This window comes from Stegodyphus dumicola, chromosome 4 (assembly GCF_044657685.1).
Source record: "Stegodyphus dumicola isolate Sdum_Otavi_A_Nest chromosome 4, ASM4465768v1".
In the NCBI taxonomy this organism is placed as follows: Eukaryota; Metazoa; Arthropoda; class Arachnida; order Araneae; family Eresidae; genus Stegodyphus; species Stegodyphus dumicola.
In genome coordinates this window covers 216,430,692-216,454,361 of record NC_140771.1, presented here as the reverse complement: position 1 = coordinate 216,454,361, position 23,670 = coordinate 216,430,692, and the positions used below count along the sequence as shown (strand labels likewise).

Below are 23,670 nucleotides of genomic sequence, written 5' to 3'. Positions count from 1 at the left end.
CCTAATTACTTTAAAACAATTCTTTAGTTTAAATAACATCCTTAAATGGATATATACAGCTACTATTCAACGGTATATATTACCATTTATTTTGTAGGGCAATTAAGAGAATGACCTTGATTACTTACTACATGCTGCAGAAAGATAAAATTCAAGGTCAAGCATGTAAAACACAGAACTGAAACCTATGTAACAATTTGCTGAAACATTTTCAACTCTTTAAATAGAATCAAATGCCCATCTTAGATTAGATTCTTAAGAATATTTGATTTAGTTTATCCGGGTAATAAAACGAAGTAGTTAAAAATGAACAACTATTTTCTAATGTAAAACCACTCCACAGAACTTGAATAATAAGAGAATAATTTATGCTTAACTTTGAGAAACCTTAATTAAACCTTAATCGAAGCCTTAATTTGATGCATTTAAAATTTTATAGGAATTGCATTTTTGGTGTCTTAGAAGTGATTAAGATGAATTATTAGAATGCATGTGCTTTTGTAAAGAACTTAATGTGTATGAAGTATTCGAAATTTAATTGGAGTTCAAAAAGAGAAAAAACTGCCAATGCGATTAGTAGTGTATTTTAAAAAGTTCTATGGTGATGCTGAATTTATTTCTTAACTCTACATAGAGTAACACGATATAAATGCTTTACTTTCTTACCACATACATCTTTGTTACGTAATGAATTATTAAAGGAAATATCTAATTTCAAATTTGGGTACTTGATTGCAAAAAATGAGTTGATAACTTAAACAAGCCAAAAACGTTTTTTATTTCCGCGGTTTAACTTTCTTTTATGGATTTGCATTGTCACTGTGGATGAAATTAGTGGCTTATAAATATTAGAAAATAACATTTTTTTGAATATTCGTTTAATTCATTAGTTTCATTCATTTCATCAATTAATTAATTTCATTAATTTAATTATTAATTTAATTTTCAGTTTAATTTATTATATATGTAGATATTAAGTGTTTGTAGATGTTTGTCTAACGTTTAAATAATAAATTTATTTAATTAACCTTGAAAAGATCATATTTATTCACTATTTCAGTCTTCCAGTGTTTGAACAATTTGTTTTCTGATTGCCTTAAACTCGCTTTATCATTAACATCAGTTTAGCCATTCTTCACTACTTTTGTTACTCACACATACCAGTGGATACAACATTCTCTCCATAGATTTCGAAGATCATCCATTTCGTCTCCTCAGCAGTCTCATTTTTTTCCACTCTAATTACAGCAATAAAACGTACAATGGCGCGTTGAAACTTTTTTTCTCATAGTGAAAATGTGGTTACGTTGTTACTTAAAGCATCATAAGTAAATTTAAAAAATCTTGGAAATGCCTTATAAGCACTGTTAAAAAAACTCAAATCCGCCCGAGTTCAAAATTTAGATGCTGTCGGTCTAAAATCCAGGATATTAGGTTGATAATATTTGGCTGATGAGCAATTAACCTGCACATGTTGTAAAATTGCATTACTCAATTATTATGTTTTATACTATAACGAGAAAGATTATTAAAAAAATACAATTTCCCACAAAACAAAAATTTCATTCGCTGATAATCAGGGTAATATATTTAGCATTAAACTCTAGAGTGTGCTTTGAAATTCAATTAGTTTTCAGCTAAATCACTTCCTAATTTGAGTTTGACTGATGTTTTATGGTTCGCAATCATCGAAAGAAAGAGATCTGATTTACATTTGACTTTATTGCAATCAATCAAATTTGTACATTATACTACATTATACTTTATTGCAATCACCCAAATTTGTTTTTACATGCCTGCTAATTAAAGAAACTGTGAAGACACTCTATAAAACAGGAGGAGCACGTTTGTTGAAAATACCCCACGATAGGAGCATAAGACTCTGACCCGAAGTCTCGTCAACCTGTAAGGATCTTAAGTTTTACTAACGTTTATTTTATTTTAAATCTTTACTATCACTTCTTATTTTCTACTTCCGGCCAGAATTATAAGCGTGAAGGTTTTTATGCAAAGTTTGTCTGGCGAACGCCAAGTATTTAAGTGTGGCCTTTTTGCCAAGCGAGAGAGAGGAAGCAGTGAGTTCGAAGCAGGCCGCTTACCTTAGAAGTTACGCAGTTGCTATTTGCCTTCCAGGCCAGAGGTTTTAATCCTCTTGATAAATTAAACGTATTGTAGTGTTCACAGTCTCTGTGCTACATACGCTTCCTGTTATTATAAGGCCAATCTTCCACGTGTATTATTCTAAAGTTAAATTAGAGTTTAGTTTTATTTTGATATCTTTTACGTTAGACCCCGAGTGGAGGGTCATTGTATTCCGAAGTACGGAAGTCATTGTATATAAAGAAAAATAAAGGGTTTTGTATACCCTTCGTCTGTATCCTGTCTACTTACTACAATTAGTGAACATAGCTTTAGTAAGCTCTCTGTTCCTAGTCAGGTCCTTGTATGTTCCCGAAAAAGGTTAGAAGAAACATTGAACCTGATAAACCTGTATCCTATTTTAGGGAGGTGGCCGAGGAAGAAGGATGTATGAACCGACGACTGAAGAGAATGTTCTGCTACGCTGCCTTCCTGGAGGATATAAAGTAATAATCGGTTTGTGTATATTACAGCCCAGAGCTGACACTGTGGAAGTACAGATCTTAGCCAGTACAATAAATAACTCCATGGAAATCTGACTGGTTGTCAAAAATACCTGTGCTAACCTATCAATGACGGAACTATATGCCAGTAAAACCTTAGGGCCAGTCTACTCCCTCCAGTCACCTGCTCCGACAGCTTAGGAAATTACACCAGGCTACTCCAAGCCACCTAGGAGTTCATCCCAGAGCAAATGAAACTGCCACGTTCAATGATTTTGTTTCCCTGGTGCCAAGGCTGCCTAAGTATAGATCCTGGCCAGCAAACTACTCAACCCCAGAGAGTGAGCTTTATTGTAACTACAACAGCAAACTATCTATATGTTCTTGCTAGTGAACGCAACTATATGGGCTGGAATCCCAGCTGAAAATCCCCATATCAGGGAAGGGTTAATCCAGCAAAAAATCACCTTGGATATGATACTAATTCCTTTTGCCGAGTATATGGTTGCACAACTAGATTTTTGGATTTTTGGAAAAAGTTCTTAGTGCCACCATCACCCGGACCCCAGGGTCACCACTCCCTGTTCTCGATGCAATTCGTGGGGTGTGACTTATTGGCCTGAAAGTCTGACTGGTCGTCTAAATGCTACTTGCCTGCACTACTCGGACTGAACGTAATGTTAGTCCTTCCTTGTTCAACCATGTTCGGGCTCTGGAACCGCAAAACTCGTTTCTTTATTCCTCATTGCCAACACTGCCAAGCTTTATTGTAAATCAAACGTCTTAGCTTTTATAGCCAAATTATTAGAAAAATTTTTACGTTTTGACTGCAAGAACCGGTGAGATAACTTGTAAATGCTCAAAAGCCTTGCTCAGTAATAACGGCACTTCCGGCTTTAAGGTATATGCTTTCACCAGACAGTTCTAGGGCCAGCTCCAGAGCTCGATGCAACCGCTACGGCCCCACCGAGTAGGCAGAATTTAGGAACAACGGAAGTTTTAGAATTCAGGGTGCCACCCGGCGACAAAAAGTATGTAACCTAGCCTGCCCAGTTGACATGAAAATGACGAGAAAAATCAAGGTGTGCGTGTTGCATTGCACCGAATACAATTATTTTGTGACTATCCGACGCAGTTTATGGTTACGTTTTGTAGATACATCCAACTGTTGCAAACCGATCACTTGTTGCCGTTGCTACACTCACAGCAACATGGTTCTGTGTACACAGCTTGAAAGGGAATACCTCTTTGATATTTGCAGGGCTACCAATGGAGCTAATATTAAAATTTACCAATAATAGTTTAAAAAAACCTTTAAACTTTCATCTTTATTTTGAAAGAAAAAAGGTTAAGCTGCCAAAATTACATTTTCTAACAAAACTGTTTTATATCCTGCCATTTTTTATTTCGATGACTCTCCACAGTAATTTACATGCTTCGTATAAGAAAATGTAGCCTAGATTTTAATGCTGTGTTTCCTCGCGTATTTTTTCTCTCGCATATGCCTGTCCCTCTTCTAGTTTTTTTGCTCCAAGTTCTGAACATTTAAAAAATATTCGCGTAATATTTCCCTTCTTTCGTACGTTCAGAGAACCAGAAACCTTAAATTTCAAAATGGATTCGTTCACATAGGGATTGTTTTTGGTCTTACTAATAAAAACAAATCATCATGAACTAACTGCGAAGGTAACACCGACTAACTGGTAACTTCTGCTAACTGTTGAACTTTATATCACTCTAGCACAACTAATCACAGCGAGGACACATGAACTGACATTCAGTCTATAATTTCTTTCAATCAGCTGTACATTCACCTTCTCTAATCATTTATGGATGATGCGTGGGACAAGGAGTAATAGAGACAAATATAAGAAAGGGTAAGATTCAAGTTACAGGAAGTAGAAACGAAGATATCTTATTAGATATCGTGATGTAAATACTGCTATGTATCCTTAATGGAATGCAAGTTTCTTTTAAAGAAATGATATTGTAATAGTTACCTGTAATTTATCCCTGATCACTTTTCATTTGTAATGATCTTACTGCAAACACGTCCTTCGGAAATTAAGTTATTAGCATAAATTTTCCCACTAGAATTTCGGACAATAAAATTAGTAAGAAAATGAGGGGGGGATATGTGAGGAAATACGGTAATAAAAGAGGTATTTCTAGACAAAAATAAGAAAGTAGACTTATTTTCTATTAATACTTCCGACTACGAAACATAGAAATGTTTCAGTTTTCGGTCAAGAACATATCAAAGTAATTAAAAACAAAAATTTAAATGCACATTATTAACATTAGTCATAAAGATGTTAGATCTTATGTACAATAAGGCGGTGAATAAGAAGGTGTTTAAACTTCTGCTACTGTTGTTGCTTATGCTCACTTGTCTGATGTAGTCAGCCAAAGCCTATGAAATTCCTCGTGGTAAGTAGCGCTAGATTAGTACTGTTACCTGAATGGTGCCCCAGGCCCCACAGCCTGGGGCACCACTCAGGTAACAGTACGATTTAGCTTAGATCCGCCCTCAGTTCTGATGGAGAGTATCCTGGGTAAGACGTGTCCGAAGGTCTCCTACCCTCTCCCCTTCCACCAAACCACACGGGATGACTTTTGGCTCTCCGCATATTTAGAGTGCCGCCATGCAGCACCGATAATATACATTTACAAACATCCATGCCTTCTCCGGGACTCGGACCCAGGCAGTCAGCGACACTAACACTATACCATTTGGGCGGCATTTAAACTTCTTATGATAGAAATCGAAAACTGAAGTATGGAAAATCGAACTGAAGTATGGAACTGAAGTATGAAACTGAAGTATGGAAGTATCGAAACTGAAGTATGGAAAACTGAAGTATCGAAAACTGAATCGCTGAAGCGATTCTTACGTGCTATGCCATTTTTTTTAAATATTCGTTTAACTACTTGTTTTCAGCTACATTAAAAAATATATGAAAGCATAATCACTGAATGAAAGTTATCCTTCAGATGCATTATAAAATATATGAATTAAAGATTATGCATTACACCGACTTTATGTATTAAATTATATCAATCTCATGTATTATTAAAAAAGAAAGATATAAGTAACTAAGCAATATGTTATTCTGCTTTTCAATCTTCCAGTTAAATAAACAGTATACTGTTTTAACTTGAAAGACAAATTAAGGTTTTTATGTCGCATCAAAAGGCAACACCTCTAAGAACTGTTAATAGGCTGGATTTCTAGATAACAAGTTAAAATTCTCATACCGAACGGATTAATAATACTTATCAGATTACTGGAATAATAACTTCCCTGTTAGAGTAGTATAAAGTAAAGACTGATATTAAACTGAAAGTTGAGACATAGCAGTTTCTAACATACAGATCACGGCAGAATTAAGTAAATATAGAACACTTCTCTACCAAAAGCTTGAATGAGAATTTGAGAGGATTATTAGATTTCGCAGTAATTAAAGAATACAACATTCGCAAGCTTTACCAATGGTTAGAGGATATTTATAGAAAACAATGAAGAAATCTGCTTTAAAATTCTAATAAAATGCCTTTCAGGTTTCTTTAGCGCTCAAAAGCCGGTCAAGAAGTTTTATTGATATGGCCTAGAATTTATGAATTATTGCCAAACATTTTATTCTTTCTTACATAAAAGTACCAGATAAATTTTATGTTCTTTTACTACCAGATAAATTTTATGTTCTTTTTTTCATACAATAAAATTGGCATATCCCCAATATGAACTGGACCAAAATTTGCAAAGAAGTCGGAATCCTTCATCAAAGTAGACACACCACATTTAGTAAACAAAGGAAGAACAGGATGTGAATGCTTCACACTAGCCTGAAAAGCTAGTGTTATTTTGTGATAACATCTATAAGTTCTGAAGCAGAAATAAGCATAAAATTGATGCTTCATTGCGTATTCAGTTTTCCGACTTCGCCTATTCTCTGTACTCATTGACTTCAGCAATATTATAGAAACTTTTATTTTACAATGACGCATAATATCAACGGATATTATTATTAAGGAGAAAAATACCCGTTTCATGTTGAATAGAAGTGTTCCTATTGTACTCGTAATGGGGCATTGTGAATGTGGATAATACTCCATAAAATTGATAAAGCTGGTAAGGAGGTAGCTTCAGAACTTTAGCATCCATAGCAAATTTTGCAAATTTAGTAACTCCAATAATGAAGCTGCGACAGTTTTTGAAATACATGGATAAGTTTTTGGACTGTATAAGAAATGATGAAGAATGTTTTGTCGAAGGCTAGAAGCTATATTTAAAAAATGCTTAATTTTTTTTATTATTTATTTTTCCAAGCCTTACAGTTTTCTTTAAAGTGACAGTAATTTTTCTTGGTGTTCTTTCAATACCTTATAAAAACGGCGAATTATTTTCAAGATTTATTTCGTTTTATATTCTCTTTTCATATTACTGAAAGCTAATTGTTCATTTTGTTTCATTTAACACCAAAAATCAAATATATGTAATTGTAAAAATTATAACTCTGATTAAATATAATGAAACAAAAATCACGTTAATCCGCCTTTACATCATTTGGGAATACATTTCTATAGCTTTCCTCTATTACAAATCATAAATTTTAAAGGACATTTCTTATTTCAGTTTGACTGACTTTTGTATACCCTTTAGAAGTATGAATATCAAATAAATGTAACGCCTCTCATGTCACGTCATCGAGGCTTGAGGTATTCTCGTTTTATTCTGAGGTCGACATTAGCTTAAGAAAGTATACTGCCGAAACACAAAAAAAAATGTTATTTAGCATCTGCTTGAATTAATGTTCGACTAGGTACTTTAATTGATATTTTACAAAGTGTGATTTAGTTTAATGTAATAATAAAAAGTATATTGCATAAAATATTATATAGACTTTCGTTCTAAGTCTTTTTATTATTTTTGATATAAAGTAGGATTTATTACAATATCCTAATATAACGTAGACCAATATACTACAGTTTTGGACGTAACGGGTATATCACATAAAATAAATATACGTTAAATTAGCCCTCCCGAATAATGCGCCGAACAATAAAAATTATTTGTATTTTAAATGTCTCTCATATTAAGATTCTGCTTCGAAATAATGTATTTAAACATCTATAATTCCATGAATTAATATATATATATATATAAACAAGCAATAGCTGAAAAGTTACAAAAATTATTTTTCAAAACATATGCAAACATTCATTTATTATGTAAATACATTCATTCACATAAGACGCATGCAGGGCGTCTTAAGTAAATGAAGGTAGGTAAATAATGCATATGATATGATTTTCATTTTTAGGTGTGTATGTACATACATCCGCATATATTTATTTGTGTCAAAAAAGTGTTTCTTTCTTTTTTTTTTCTTACTAAACGCAAAAGTAAGGATTTTAAAGTTTCCCATGTAATGTTATATGCTAATATCACTTGAACTAACTATAGCTAGTTTTACGACAGTTTTTCATGTCGTCTAAAACGCGAAATAATTATATGTAATTTATTTATCTTTAAAAATTTTCGTTATAAATTGCGTTTTAGTACTCAAAAGTAATAAAATAGTAAATCAATAGTAAAATCAAAAGTAATAAATCATTATAAGGTATTAAATAATAGTAAAATAGTAAAATCAAAAGTAATAAAACATTATAAGGTATTAAATAATAGTAAAATCAAAAGTAATAAAACATTATAAAGTATTTGTCCCGCCCTCTTAGCATGCCTTCGCAATGTAGTTGTCAGCACGCTCGGCACGTATTCGAGAGGCCCGTGGTTCGAGTCCCGGCGAAGGCGTTACTCATTTTTCATGTTTCCTGCTTCTGAAATAACCTAATGTCTCTACAACATAAATGATAATGAAGAAGCATAAAATCAGCTAAACAATTTATTATTATTTCAGCTTGAAATTTACAAATAAAGTTAATAACAAGCTAAACATCCAGTACATGCGGCCTTCTAATACAGTAGTAACGCGATATTTTCAAATGGTTATTTAAATAAGGTTACGAAAAAGAAGGCTGTTCTTTCTAAGGGAAAGAATTCTTTCGTGGAGGGCTTTCTGAAGGAAATTAGTTTGTATTCACGTAGTCAGCCGTCTTAAACATTCGGGTACTGGCGAGACGTAGTATTTATAAGTCAAAACAAATATTAAGCTTGAAGTTTTAGATCCTGAGCTAACATGTCTTTATAAGCAGCTTTCTAAGTAAGGAATTTACCCACCAACAGAAAGAAAATGGGATTGCAAAGTACTGGTGTTGGTTTTCCTGAGCTCTCTTTCTCTTCAGATTTTAAACTGACTTCATTTACGTTTTCTAGAGAAGAAACAACAGAATTCCAGGATATATTTTATATAAGAATCAACGTGTTAATTAAAAATAAGCCTTAGAACTGTTGAACTATTTACCCTTAATCTACGTAAATATTGGAGTGGTTTCAGTGGAATTTCAGTAATGTGCACGTGGCTGTATGTTGCAAATCTGATTCCAGGGCAATGTTCGTGTTATAATGAGAACATTTGTTTTTAGGGTTTAAGTTAGCAAGTCGATTTTAAATACCTCATGCGTATTTCGCAGTTATCAGGGCTAATCAATCTATTTACCATTCAAAATTCTGAAATATTCCCACGCTAGAGATTTGGCCCTGAATTCCCTAATCAGTTTAAGAAAATCCCTAAACCCGCAGGAAATAGTACCTATCCGGGCGTAAGCCGAAAGCATCGTTAATTCTACAACAGAGAGTGACCTACCTTTCCTTCTTCCTCCAGAGAATGTAATATGTATGTCGATAACCACAGTGAACTTCCGTATGCCATCATGCCCATGACCATGAATAGGCGAGAGATGCCTAGCGGTTATCGCCGAATCCATTTTCTTTGTTTTCGTTTTTTGTTTCTTTTATTATTAATTTCGTCTTTATTTTCTCTATACACCTTGCATCCACCGTTGCTTGGATAAAGTAGGTAGATCACCAGGTTAGAGGCGGTAAAAATACTTAAGCTAGATTTTGACGGACAGAAGAAAAAAACACATTTTCAAATACATATTGCCGAATCGCCGCGCTTGATTCGTTTGGATTGATGTCAAGTAGATGCGCATATATGAAGTTTTTGCATACTGAAACCTGTATGAAAAACTCGAGTTTTCTCTATTAGCATATGTTTATATGTCAAATTAAAACAAATGTTGTAACAGTTTTCATTGACGCGACGAAATATGCTAAAATCACAATTGTTTGGCCTTATTATTTGTTTTTCATTCTTAAAATCACAAGAAAAATACTTAATACGGGATAGCTATTTTGAGAACTCCTAATATATTGCTGCTGTTATTTCAACTGGCCGGACACTTGCAATTTATTGCATTCTCATAATTGAGAATTTTACCGAAGGTGCTTCACGGTGGGCGACAAATTTTATCCCCGAGAAGGGGGAAGTTCTATCCCAGTTTTGACGGTAATAACCTGGCTGATGGATCCTGCTGGCCAGTACTTCAAGTCACCCCATGCCGCACAAGTATTCTATTCATTCAAACATCCAGAATCTTGCCAACTGTTAGGCAGCTAGTAACGCTAAGCACTATATCGATCAGGGTGGCACTGTTTATAAGGAGTAGTAAGAGGACCACCCTTGACTTTCTTAATAAAATATGTGTACCTCCATTTTTAATAGACATATATGGATGATTTTAATAAAATTTAGTCAGCAACAGGGTATGAAGCTCATATATTAATTCTTATTCCTGCAAATTTACCGGTGATATAAAAAATGAGATATCTAGTATGAAGTAAGTTATCCTTCAGGTTTAGAGACTGAACTGGCTACTCGTATGCCATTTTTGTGAGAAATGCGATTACTGTTACAAAGATACTTCTCGATCGGATTACTTTGGCTTAAGGAATAATTATGAAGTATATATCAATACACCATTCATACAATAACCGAAAACAATGCTCAGTTTCTGCGAAGACTGTTACTCTATCTACACATATCGAAACTTTATGATTTAATTGCCAAGTATCAATTAAAGCAGTAGAAGCAAATCTATTTGATATAGAATTATCGACTATATCAAATACATTTGCTTTGATAGATTTTAAATCAAAAGTCTAAGATCTACAAAATCCGAACCAGTCTGAAAGCTTTACTTTTATCTTTTCTTCCATATGTACCCAAAGGATGTAGAAATGATTAAATGTTTCTGAATATGCGTATAAATGACAATACATGAATCCAGTGAAACCATTCGAAATAAAAAAAATCCGATTCAAAGATGCTGGTAGGCGGAGCAGCATTTACAGTTCACTGCAGATAGCAATTTACGCAGATAGCAAATTACAGCATTTACGCGTTCACTGCAGATAGCAATGAATTGCTAATGAACACGAAATCCTTTTTTTTTTCATTGTTTTCTTCACCAATCCTGTAAGCAATATTAAAACTCGATGCACGCAAAACACTTCTGGCATGATAAATATGCTCATGCAATCATTTATAGAAAGTATTAAAGACTTGTCTTATTTGTTCTTAATAAGCTTCCATAGTAAGTTCTGTTTCTGTACGTTTTAAGTATCTCTGTACGTTCAAAATATTTCTCTACGTTTTAATTTTAGGAGCAAGTAATGATGTTGCTGTGTCTCAGTAATCTAGGATTTCCGATGCGAAAACGTCGCTAGAGATCTTTTCTGTTTAAAGGTCTGGAGCTATAGATGCCTCAGAGGGTCTTGAAACGATCCTTCATGGCATATGTAACTCGTAGTGCGCCACCAAATAAGTCTGGTCTACATTCACTAAGAAAATAAAAATAATTAATTTACGAATGAAATTATACAGTTTATAAGATTATCTATATATTAAATTCATTCATCCATAATCCGTATATACTGAAAATTTTGGGCCTACGATTTTATGTCTAGGAATCTTTTAGGATTTTACGTAAGGAAACACCACGAGGACGGAAGGGATTTATTATAAAACTGTGATAACAAATATGACAGTGTTCTGAAGAATAAGTGCATTAAAACTAGAGTTTTTTTACCGAGAAGCAGATATCTGATTTTGCTGGGATTATCACATGTTTTCATAAGTATTTTATTTTTCAAGAATTAAAACAATTATGGATGTTTCTAGAAACACTAAAAACGGACTTTTTAACATAATGAAATGCTGAAATTCTGCGAAAAAAATGAGTTAATCAAAAGCAGCTTTCTTCTACTGATCTTAAGTCACTAGTTGAGATGATAAATTTTAACTACGATATTAAATTAGTTATATAGATTTAGATATCCAAAGCTTCCGTTTTCATGCAGTAGTATTTTTCAATAATATTTATAATATATTTTAAAATTTTGCCATAATTCTTTGTAAAATTTTAAATTCGAAAATATATATATATCGTGCCATCCAAAAAAATCAGTAAAAGTTAAAAAATTAGTCTTTAGTGAATTTACAATGCATGATAATATGCTTAACATGCAAAAGCATAAAATTACGGAGAATTTTATTTTTTAAATTACTTTTATATCTAGCTGCATACAGCTTTGTATCTTTAGAATCCTGAATATACGGCTCTTCTTTTAAATTATCACTGTCATGGATCAGTACCTTATAAGAAAGAAGGATTTTTTACACTCTGATTGAAAAAAAGCATTGGTTTAATGACATACATGCAGAATAGAAAACCATTGCGTGCTACTTCTCATTATGTACAACTTTTTCTTTCAATATTATGGAAAGAATCAAGTCATCGTTTCCCGCGCTGAAGATTTCCAAATCTGTACAACTGAGACTCTGTTATTTTTTGTTATGAGGTTGTATAAAATCATGGATGGGGCTGAGATCGTTCGCTGGCATTTAAAAGATGCTCTCTGTCTCATTCTGAAAATTTACAGTTTCTGCTATCGATGCATATAACTCTTCTTCAGCACGCCCACAAGTGTCCTACCGGTAAAGTCGCTGAACATGGTTGTTTGACTCCAGGCTGACTGCAAGGGCATTTTCGTGGTTTTCCCATGCATTAAGGGGGAGTCGGTCGCCCTTATGAAGTTCTCCAAGAAGGAATCCCTTCCTTTGGCAGATAGCCCACCAGTGGTTTTCCATCGTAGATTTCCATTAGGATTTTTTTCGATCTTAGGAAACTGAAGAAATGAGCACTGTCCTCGATAGGACTGGAACCAATATGCTATCGCTACACCATGAAGGCATGTAGAAAGAAGGAATAAAATACCTTATATCATAATTAAATAAACTAAAGCTCGTTTACAGCAGTGCTCAGTAATAATGGCTACCACATTCAGTTTTTATTGCTACGTATTTTGTGTTCTTTTCTGAATAAATCACAGTTTGGGGAATATCGTTGCCACTAGAATATCTGCTTTGTAAAATTTTATAACCAGTATCCATGATTATATAAATTTCTCTACTAACTATGTTATTATGCATAAAATTTTCTAATAGGCAAGCTTTTGTAATATTTATCGGTTGTAGTAATGTGTGCAATACAAAATTTTAATCTAACACATAAATATTCAGTCTTATTATGTATTTGCATATTTTTCATATACATGTGTTTCAAAAGAAATTTTTTCTTCGTAGAGTTTACATAAAGAAGCCAGCATACGGTGGACAGTCTGGTGAAGGATGGTACCCCGAAAGCCAAGGAGGAGGTGGTGGAGGAAACAATAAAGGTACTCCATATGTTGGTGGAGGCGGACAAGGCGGAGGATGGGATGGTGGATACGGAGGTGGAGGAGGGGGTGGAGACCATCAAGGTTGGGAATCCAACTATGGCAGAGGACAGCAAGAAAGTGCTGGAGGATGGGAGCAAGGAAGGGATCAGCAAAACAGCGGATGGGAGCAAGGAGGTGCCCAGCAAGGAGGTGATTGGGAACAAGGAGGTGCTCAACAAGGAGGTGGTTGGGAACAAGGAGGTGAGGAACAAGGAGGAGGATGGAATCAAGAAGGTGGCTATGGAGGAGCTGATGATGGTAGATACAGCCAAGACAATGTACAGTCTGGTGGTCAAGGAGGATGGGAACAAGGGGCTAATGATGGAGGACATGACGAAGGATATGGAGCTTCAGAAACCCACCAAAGTGGAGGTTGGGGCGGCAATTACGGCTCTAGCAATTCAGGTAGCAATGTAGCATGGTCTAGCAACTATGGTGGATCTCAGGCGGGTTCTGTTCAATGGCCAAGCACTGCAGAAGCGAATAAAAATGCTGGATGGCAAAATACTGGAAACTATGGAGGTGCTAACAGAGGCATTGGATGGGTGTGAAATCTTTCTTTTGTTTAGAACTACTGAACATCCGTCCATAGTTACGTGTCAAAGTTTTAAGAACAAAGTTAAAGGTGATGAAAGGCCTATAGAGGTAATCCGTCTTAAGGCCGTATCACCGTCACGACAGAGGTAGATTATCAGTCTTGTGTTTATGAATTTCGGGAAGCTCAGTGGTCAAGAGCTAGTCTCAGGATCATATAATGTAGTGTATTTCCTTCTAATTTATTTATATTTTTCTATGCATTATCGGCTTGAAAAAGCCAATATTCTTCAAATTCTTTTCAATTTGTAATTTATGTTTGCATTTTTTTAATATGTTATATGCAGGTATAATCTATTATATAGACATAATTCAAACGCTAGCTGAAGTTTTCACTTCAAGTATGTCTTTAAAATTTCCTTAACCGCTAATTTTTCATTTTAAATATTTCATATTCAGCTTCTGAGGTTTTTACTTAGATTTTATTAAGTAATTTAGTTAATTATTTTTATAACTAGAATTTAATCTAATTTTAAAACCCTTCTTTTAGTTTAATATTGTATAGTTTTGAAAACCTTAATTTTTTATTTGTGTTTTGACATTGTAGATTTTTATTGAAATCTTTTCTTGCGCAAGTGCTTTTGAAATTACACAGTATCTTTCTCGAAAAAGTAATTCATTTACGATTTATTACATTTTATCTTAATGCATTCACTACATTTTATCTTAATGCATTTATTACATTTTATCTTAATGCATTTATTACATTTTATCTTAGTAGTTTCACAATTTCAGTTAATTAAAAAGGAAATGATATTTTTAATTATTTTTTGAAGCTTTAACTGTGTATGCTGTAATTTGTTTAAAACATTTTTAGTGGCTTGTAAAAAACTTCATCAAAGAAACGTTCTCTTACAGTATCAAAATAAAACATACTTTTTTATCTGCAAGGAATATACACATGACGCTAATTCACTTCTGTCGTTTTTTTTTCAAAATCCCCTGTACATAGAATACTTGTTTGATGTTTTATATATGTTTTGTATATTCTTGTGTACGTGTAAAATAAACTGTTTAAGTTAATTCTGTTAATAGACCATTTCCCCTTTTAAAGATGCCGTTTTTGTGCTCAAGGAAGATGTTATAGAATTTAGCGAAACAAAATTTTTAAATCGCATTTACCTAGAATTAATTTTAATGAGCGATTTATTAAAATGCTCTTCTCAAAAAATAAAAGTATTCATTGTAATTTCAGGAAAGTAATTTAAATGAATATTGATATTTTTGATGAGAGTTTGTCATTAAACATAAGAAAGTTCCAACACTTTAAATTTTACAATATAGATGATATTTGCTAAGGTAAATTATTCGAAGATGAGCGACTTTATAAAATATTAAAACTTTTTTTCAATAAAACCATTCTCTTGATAATAAGCTTTCAGCTTTTCTCTCTTAAAATCTTCGTAATGCTTTTTTGAGCTGTCTTGGAACTTTAGTTCCGACAAAAAATCAGGGATTTTATTTTCAGCAGAATTTAACTAGTCAGCTAAAATTTAAAAAATTCAACATAATTGTATCTTGATTGTAAAATATAGGCCAGTTTTAATAAAACAAATTCCTTTAAGTACTTTAATGCTACTTCAGCATTTTGAACTGCGTGCCCACTTCATTCCTATTTGCTAAATTTTATTATTGAACAACCTAATATTAGAGGCAGAAACTTTAAATAAAAAGCTTGGAAATTTGCATATTTCATTTACTTTCATGATAAACGTTGCAGTAACTTTAAAGATTCAATTTAGCATTTTATGTATTACCTACTTCAGACAGAGAAATAATTGGCGAATTTATTTGCTCTGCGCGAACTTTTACTAGCGGATATAAGAAAGATGGTAAACCCACAGAATTTGATTCCGAACGTGACAGAGAGAATTTTATGTCTGCAATATTTTGAGCGTGTATGTTAATGTTGCCCGGTGCAATAGTAAGGAATAACGTAAATGCAAATATGGAGTACATTTTTCATAAACAGTTGTACCGAATGTATTCATAACAAAATAAAATTTGCTTTGGTTAATTTGCAGTTTTACACTCTTAAGGAAATAAATGACATCTAATACATTAAATCAAGTAAACATGATGGAAGTTTAAACAAAGCAAACGTTTTATAAAATACTTCGGTACAGCTAAATTACTTTATCTTCTGTCTGCGTCTGTTTTCTCAGGAGTACTGTAAATGTATTTGTAATTTTTGTCGTTTCTGCTGTGCAGTTTATTTAATATTACTTATTTTAGCTTTTTGTATTTTTGTTTAGTAGTATTTAAGAAGATTTTCATATAATTGATTTTAAATGCATTGATTCTTTTATATAGATGATATTTTTATTTTGAAGTTTAGTCTTAAGCTTCAGCAAGTGTGGCCAATTTTGTTTCGGTACTGTTTTTTTATCTGTAATTTTATTTTATATATTTGTGAACAAAATAAAGCATCGCTTTCTAAATCCCATTTGTACGTCTATATTTAAGCAAGGCTTCCACAGTTTATGTCATCGTTTTGAAATATAATAGTCCTAGATCTTGTCCGGTAACTTGTTGCACAAATGCTGTCTGCCCACATTTAAGCTGATCCTTACGATGAATCTGCGCATGGAAGAAAACCCTCAAACCATTTACAAAAAAGTAAAGGTACTCCGATTTCTCGAAATGCGTCGATTGATTTGATGTATTGATAAGATCATGTTGGAGTCTTTTGACTTTTAAATGCTACATGGAACACAAGTATAGAAAAAGCACGAAACAAAAGGTGAGAACGTATCTAAAAAATAATATAAGAAGAATGTTATTGCTGATATACAGAAGAAGAATCTAAGAAACATTTCTTTCTCTCCCATTGGTGAGTGAACTAAAATTAAGTTATTGCAAAACCGCTTATTAAAACTGTTATAATTAACATCGCATATGACCTATTCCTACTTAACTAATACACGTTTAATGACATCTAAATTTCAGTATTCTTACGAATAGTAATGATTGTAGCATTAACAATAATAAAGAAAAGAGACGAATCTGCGCTTTAGCTGCTAGATTGTAAAATGATATTAAACCAAAAAGCAAACGTTGGAACGAAAATTAAATAAAACTCAGTTCCAAGAATACGAAGGTCTAACTTTTTCTCTCTGGGTGAAGATTACCAAACTGAATAAACGCAAATCAAGGAAACATTCAAACACGAAATCGTTGGAAGAAAATTAAAATTAAAGCATTTTTTCTAAAAATTACAGAAAAGCTACATAACAGAAGAAATTTCAAAATAATTTTGCTCGAAAGAAATTGTTTATTAATCTCCTCTGTTTAACACATCGAACAGAACTTATCACAAGAAAACTGTTTTGAAGCCTTAAACTAATCTATCTGTACGTAAATGTAAAGAGAAAAAGAGGAGGAGGGAAAATTTCGAATCTATTATACATGATGATGCTGAGTAATTACAAGAAAGTTACAATACAGGTGCAGTCATCACCGGTTGAAACACTCTTTTATTAGCATTCTTGAAAACATACATAGTTTAAGAGCTTAAACTACATATGGAGCAAGATGAGAGCTTAGAATTCCATAATTATCAGTATACGTTCACATATTCATAGCACTATAACAGATGATGTAGAAAAGTGATGAATAAACGCTAGCTATAGCGACAAAAGTGAGAAAAGCAATAGTTTTGCTATTGACATTAGATTAAGATGGAGTAATTAGTTAATGTCTTAACAATGAGATATAGTATCGCTTTATTGCTATTTGTATAACAACAGTTTCGGTAAAAAATAAAAAAAAAACAGTTGTATGAATTAGTTTACATTTTCCATTGTACAACCGCATGCATCTTTAGTGTTACACAAGAATCGTGACAGGGATTCATTTGGAAAGGATACAATCTAAAGGTTTATGATAAGTATATTATTACTTCAGGATAAAAAGGGGAAGTATCCAGATTAAAAAGGAGCCTTAGTAGCTATTATTAATCAAAGTTAGAATTTTATCCCATACATACATACATATATGCATGGGATAAACTATAGAAAATATATACCCACCAAAAATGCAGTCGAAATATAGGAAAGCGCAGGTTTAAAACGATATGAATCAAAAGCTCGAAAATGAAACCTTAAATAGAAAACAATTAATAGAAAAACAAAGCAATAAAATTTTAAAACATTATCCCTTCCTTGGTCATTGTCAAGAAACAGAAGTAGGAATTACCAGTTGAGCCATGTTTCTGAATTACATCTAGATAGATGAATTACAGAAGAAAAATAGTCAAAAAATGAATAATAATTTCTTCTTTTAATGTAGAATAAAAGTAATGAAATAAAAATACATTCTTAACAAAATTTCAAAAAGAAATTTTTACGAGACATTTTAATAAAGTATTCATCAAGATACAATCTTCGTCAACGTGACTCGAAAGAAAATAAATACTTAACATTTTACAAAAATTATAATTAATACTAAATAAAATGAGTAATTACACGGAGGGGAAAATTAGATTTTGAAACAATGCCCTAAAGTTATGATGTAAATGTTTTTTTAACTAAAGACAACGAAAGAAGTATATAAACCAACCGGTTTCTGAACAAACAAACAAACAAACAAAAAAAAAAAAAATTATGTTTAAAACTTAAAAATAATCTCAGAAAAAAGTTAAAATAAATAAAAAATGAAAATCTGAAAAGTTTCAGATTTTAAATTACTTCCAAAGGTCGTTTTTTTAACATTTTGTGTGTTACCTTTATTTATTAAATATTATGTTCTTAGCACTTAAGCCATAAAATTCAGTTCAAGAGCAATATCGCAAAATAATTTTGAATTGAGCATATCCTTAGAATTTCCGATACACAGTCTCACGCGCTGGAGATAAAAAATTTTTTTCTGTACAATGTTGCCATTGATCGCTTTGAAATCCCTGAGTTTGTTAATAAAAAATTCGTTAAAGTTTTACAAAATACGAAATCTATGATAAACCAAATTCCAAATTTCAAATTTGGGCTTCCACATTCACAGTACGATTACTTCATACAAAATTGGATGGCTCTAGGTACCGTTGTTTTATCACATTTATGCAGATTCTTTATTTTTTAATTTCTTCAAATATAATACAGGGCAATAATATTTGGTGGCAACAGTTTGAAAAGTGAAAAGGACATTCAGAGCGATTCGGGGCAAAATCACAAAACGAAAACTATAGTACCTCAGGGAAAAGGCATCTTTGGACTAACAATTTGTGTCTTTCTCAACACTATCCATAAGGGCCGAAGTAAGCAATGAAAAACTGGAAACCTGTAGCATCAAAAATATAAACAAATCTTTAAAATATTTATTTTGGGAAAACCTAATCAAAAATCAAAATAAAACTTGCAAATACAACCAATACAGTTTTTAGAAAACAAGAATATATTTAAATTATGAATCCATGCAGATCAGTTCAAAAAATGTTTCTAAAAATTTTTTTAAGTTGTTGTTTTTTCTAGCAACAAAATCACAAGCAAGTAGAAATACTTAAAAACCTGTTATTGATAATTCAATTTAAGTAGGGTGAGACTATATATATATAACGGAAATAATCCAACATATGAAAACTTGAACTGTAAAAATAAAAATAAAAAGAGTAGTTAGATCTTGAAATCCGTAGCATTAGAGCAACAAAATTTTGAAATGAAAAAACATATATTCGTTCTTTTTGGTAGCAAAATACCGTTGCCAAGCCTATAATGGGCTAAGTATTGGATACAGATAAACTACTAATTTTAAATTCATTAACAATGAAAATAAAAATAAATAGAAAACTTCTACTGCCATTCTAAATATGGTGTAGCAAAAATGATGTAACATAAATCAATTATTTTGCAAAAGGAAAAAAGGAAAATCATCGAATTACCTGGATTTTAAATCCGAAAAGAAGTTCAATAAATAACCGTCATTAAATTTCAGTTCAAATTTATTTTGTATAATTTATATTGTTACGAAAGCTCAGCTGCGATAAGATAAGATAGCTTCTCCGCAAAGCGGAGTTACAATTGCCAGAAAGTAGCAAGGAAATGCAGGGTTGCCGGATATGGAGCGAAATCGCCTATTTGGCGAAAAAATTAGCGATATACCATGGACGAAGCGGGAACATTCTAGAACGAATTCTTACCGTTGTCGCGAGAATGTTCTCGAAGGCAGGTCAAAAGCTATAAATACTGCCTGTATGCGGAGTAATGTATCGTGATAGTATCTTGAGTAGTAGGAGTATGTTGAGTTCAGTAGTAGTGTCTTGAATTCAGAGATTAAGCTCGAGAGCTATCGACTGAGCGCTGCAAAATCAGGAAAACATGTACTAATATTAAGAAGTGTCCACGATTTAAAAGCAAGTATCACAGGTACTTCTATAAAAAATAAAGCCCTTTCGAAAATATTTGAGAGTAGAATGATTGAAGAAATGCACTGACAAACACATCGAATATGTGTATTCGATTTATATCACAAATTATTTTTTAAATGTTTCCTTGGAAATGAATGTCGTAGTTTATGTTTCATAGGCAAATATACAGCTAATATTAACAGAAATAAGTCAATGTAGTTACTATAAAAAACATGGAACTGAGGGATTTTATATATGTTATAAAAAACTGAAGAAGATTATTCCCATAATAAAACTTAGCACATATCATGTAGACCTAAGTACAGGTAACGAGGAATTAAATATCACATTTATCACATCATTAAATTTTAAAGCTTTCACAAGAACCCTGATATGTAGCGACACCGTGTTTTTGAACAAAATCCCGCAGCGTTTCAAGTAACACTGCCATATATATATATATATGTTTTAGCAAAACGTTGCAGCAGATAAGCTACCAAAATATGTTAAGACTCTGTGTAAGTTAAAAATATAGTTTTATACATACTGCCACGGCTCTTTCTAAGTTACTTTAGAATATTCACATCAGTTTCTAAAATTAGATAACTAGTAGTCTTCTCTGTGTTTTCCAAATGGCTTTAAAAATCAATTTATACAGGAATGTTTTGAAAATGTACTTTTGCTAAAAATTTAGTATAAATGAAAATAATTTTTGTGGAATTGTATGTGAAATTGTAGCATCCCCTGTATAATGTGACATGAAACACTTCAAAAATTAAGCTCCGTCGGAAAAATAATGTTCTAGGAGCAAGTCCATTAGCACAGTAGTCTTTAAGAAAAATGATAAATATAGATGTAATAAAAAGTTAACTTTTATGTCATGCGTAACGATATATCTGTGTAAAATTGTATGCAAAAATATTTTATACGTTATTTAAAAGATTTTAATACGAGCAATTAGTTGTAATATAAATGTTAACAAACCATGTGATTCTTTAAATGACAGAAGTTAGGGAAAGAATGTTTTGCCGTAACTTTGATTGTAAAGCAAACTTGCATGTGATTTGGTTTAAAATACTTGCAAGAAATCGAATCAAATCGAAAAGTCGAAAACAAAATTCGATTTCTTTAATTGTATAAAGACAAATACTATTTAAATGTTATCGTATAAATACTCCATTTATTTTCAAAACTCAAAATAATTTTCTTTTTGTGATGAATGCTACATTATGTTTAATTTTAATATTTTACTTTATTTTATTATTATATATTATTTTTACAATTATATTCTATTGCATCTTAATTATGAATGCTTTTAGTTACTGATCTGTATTTAACTAAATATCTCAGATCATTAATGAATTTATTATTTTAATAATTCTGTGTGTTTAATAACAAAAGCTTTTTCTTTTAAAATTTAATACAGACAAAGGTATACAACAGATAAACAAAATTATTAAATTAAATAAACTTAATATAATGTGGCAAGATATAATACACGCATGTAAAGAAAAAGTCACGACGGCCAAATGGCGATATCGAAACGTCGGCTGTGAATAGTCCCATTCCCCCTCCTGTGGCCCAGACCCTCCTCGGACCACCAAATATTTCTCTCATACACTCTTCTTCGTGGGCTTTTTATTACATGTGCATGCGACTAAAGATTACGAAGTTTTTGAACATTAAAAATGGCCCTGCATGTTTTTAGAAAAAGGAATTCTTATAGCACTGTAATATTTTACATTAAAATTAAATTTGTGCAATTATTACTATACTGACGATCATCGATTACCTTTTCAATTGAATTCTAGAAAAGCTTAATTTCATATTTGTAAGTCTTTTAATCTTACTGCTTTAAAATTTTTATAAGTTAATTTTATCTGTCTTTAATAAATAGAAGAAAATGTACTAAGGAATTACTATGACTAAATGTAAATACGAATCTCTTTATGCAACATTATTGGGTGATGATATTAAGCCTTATAGCTTTATTTTAGTTGAGACATTCTTAGTTAGTGCATTCATACAAGCTTTAATGAAAAGCATCCTATTATTTGATTCGTTAAAATTTATGAAAAAAAAGTAATACAATTTTTTGTCATTTGTCTCGGGCGTTCACAAAATAAGAATATCTGAATTTTACTCAACGTACATGGGCCAGAATAACAAGCCTCTACGGACAGACATTCAATAATACACTTGAATTGTTTTTCATCTTCTAATAAAGAAATTTATCTCGATCTAAAAGAATAGCAATTGTAAAAATTATCTAAACCCTTATATCGCAATGAGATCGCCTTTTCCGAAACGTAAGCGAGGAAAAGAACTCGTGAAAGATACGTATGGCAGAATACTAATAGAAAATAACAATGCTGATTCTGTTTTTGATATGCTTCTGTTTTTCAAATTCGTACGATTTAAAATATGGTTTGTGTGAATAGTTGAATTTCATGGTTTTTAGTTCGTGTAGTCTTCTGATAAGCTTTCTTGGGAATAATGCAATTAATAGTTCTGTAATGTTTAATTCAGTTACGAAGACCATAATTAACTTCTTTTCTTTAAACTTTATGGTTCTTTAAAAATTACATGGATTAGTCAATTAAATTCATTTTATTAATTTAATCATTGGATGCTAGTTGCTTTTCATAAAATGCAGGAGCATTTTTATAATTAGCCCAAGAGGGCAATTTGCCCAGAAGGACTATTAATTTCGTTTTGGCTTTTTGCGTTGGTTCACTATAAATGACGCTTTACTTTTAAATTGTTGCCACCAAATATTAGAGCCCTGCATTATATTTAAAGAAATTAAATAATGAAGAAATCTGCATGAATGTACACTGCTGGCCACCCAAATTGCAATACCAAGAAAGACAAGAGATATCACAACAAAATTTATTTAGTAGATAACATGTTGACCAAGTATCAAATGATTAAATTTATAGACTTCTGTGAAGTGTGCTTCCTTCCAGAATCAGTATTCAGAGTAGCCGCCATTGTTGGAGATCACCGCTGACATACGCCTCGGCATTGATTCAAGGAGACTTTGCACGTGTTCGTGAGGCATAGCAGACCAAGCAGCTTTCCCAAGTTGCCAAAGTTGATCTGGTGTGGCAATTTGGAATTTAATCTGGCTCAGTCAGTCAGCAACCATGGACCACATGTTTTCTATCGACGAAAGATCCGGAGAGCGAGCCGGCCAGGGAAGCAATTCAATCTGGCGATTGACGAAGAACCCTTGGACAATGCATGCCACGTGTGATCGCGCATTATCCTGTTGGAATATGGCTGTGGGAAAGCCCTGGAGGTAAGGAAGGATAACTGGCTCCAACACCTCGGAGATGTAGCGCTGGCTATTTAAAGTGCCGGCAATGCGTATTAGAGGAATGCGAGAGTGATATCTCGTACCGCCCCAT

At 32.4% G+C, this 23,670-nt stretch overlaps 1 protein-coding gene across 2 annotated transcripts in view; it reads left to right on the top strand.

Annotated features, from left to right (window-relative positions):
• Nucleotides 1-16,366, top strand: part of LOC118184001 (uncharacterized) — a 143,267-nt gene extending 126,901 nt beyond the window's left edge. For both annotated transcript variants that reach the window (XM_085815980.1, XM_035353636.2), the window contains exon 3: nt 13,193-16,366. In XM_085815980.1, the coding sequence (XP_085672106.1) occupies nt 13,193-13,877 (685 nt within the window). In that variant the 3' untranslated portion in view covers nt 13,878-16,366. The remainder of the gene's footprint in view (nt 1-13,192) is intronic.
• The last annotated feature ends 7,304 nt before the right edge of the window (nt 16,367-23,670 follow it).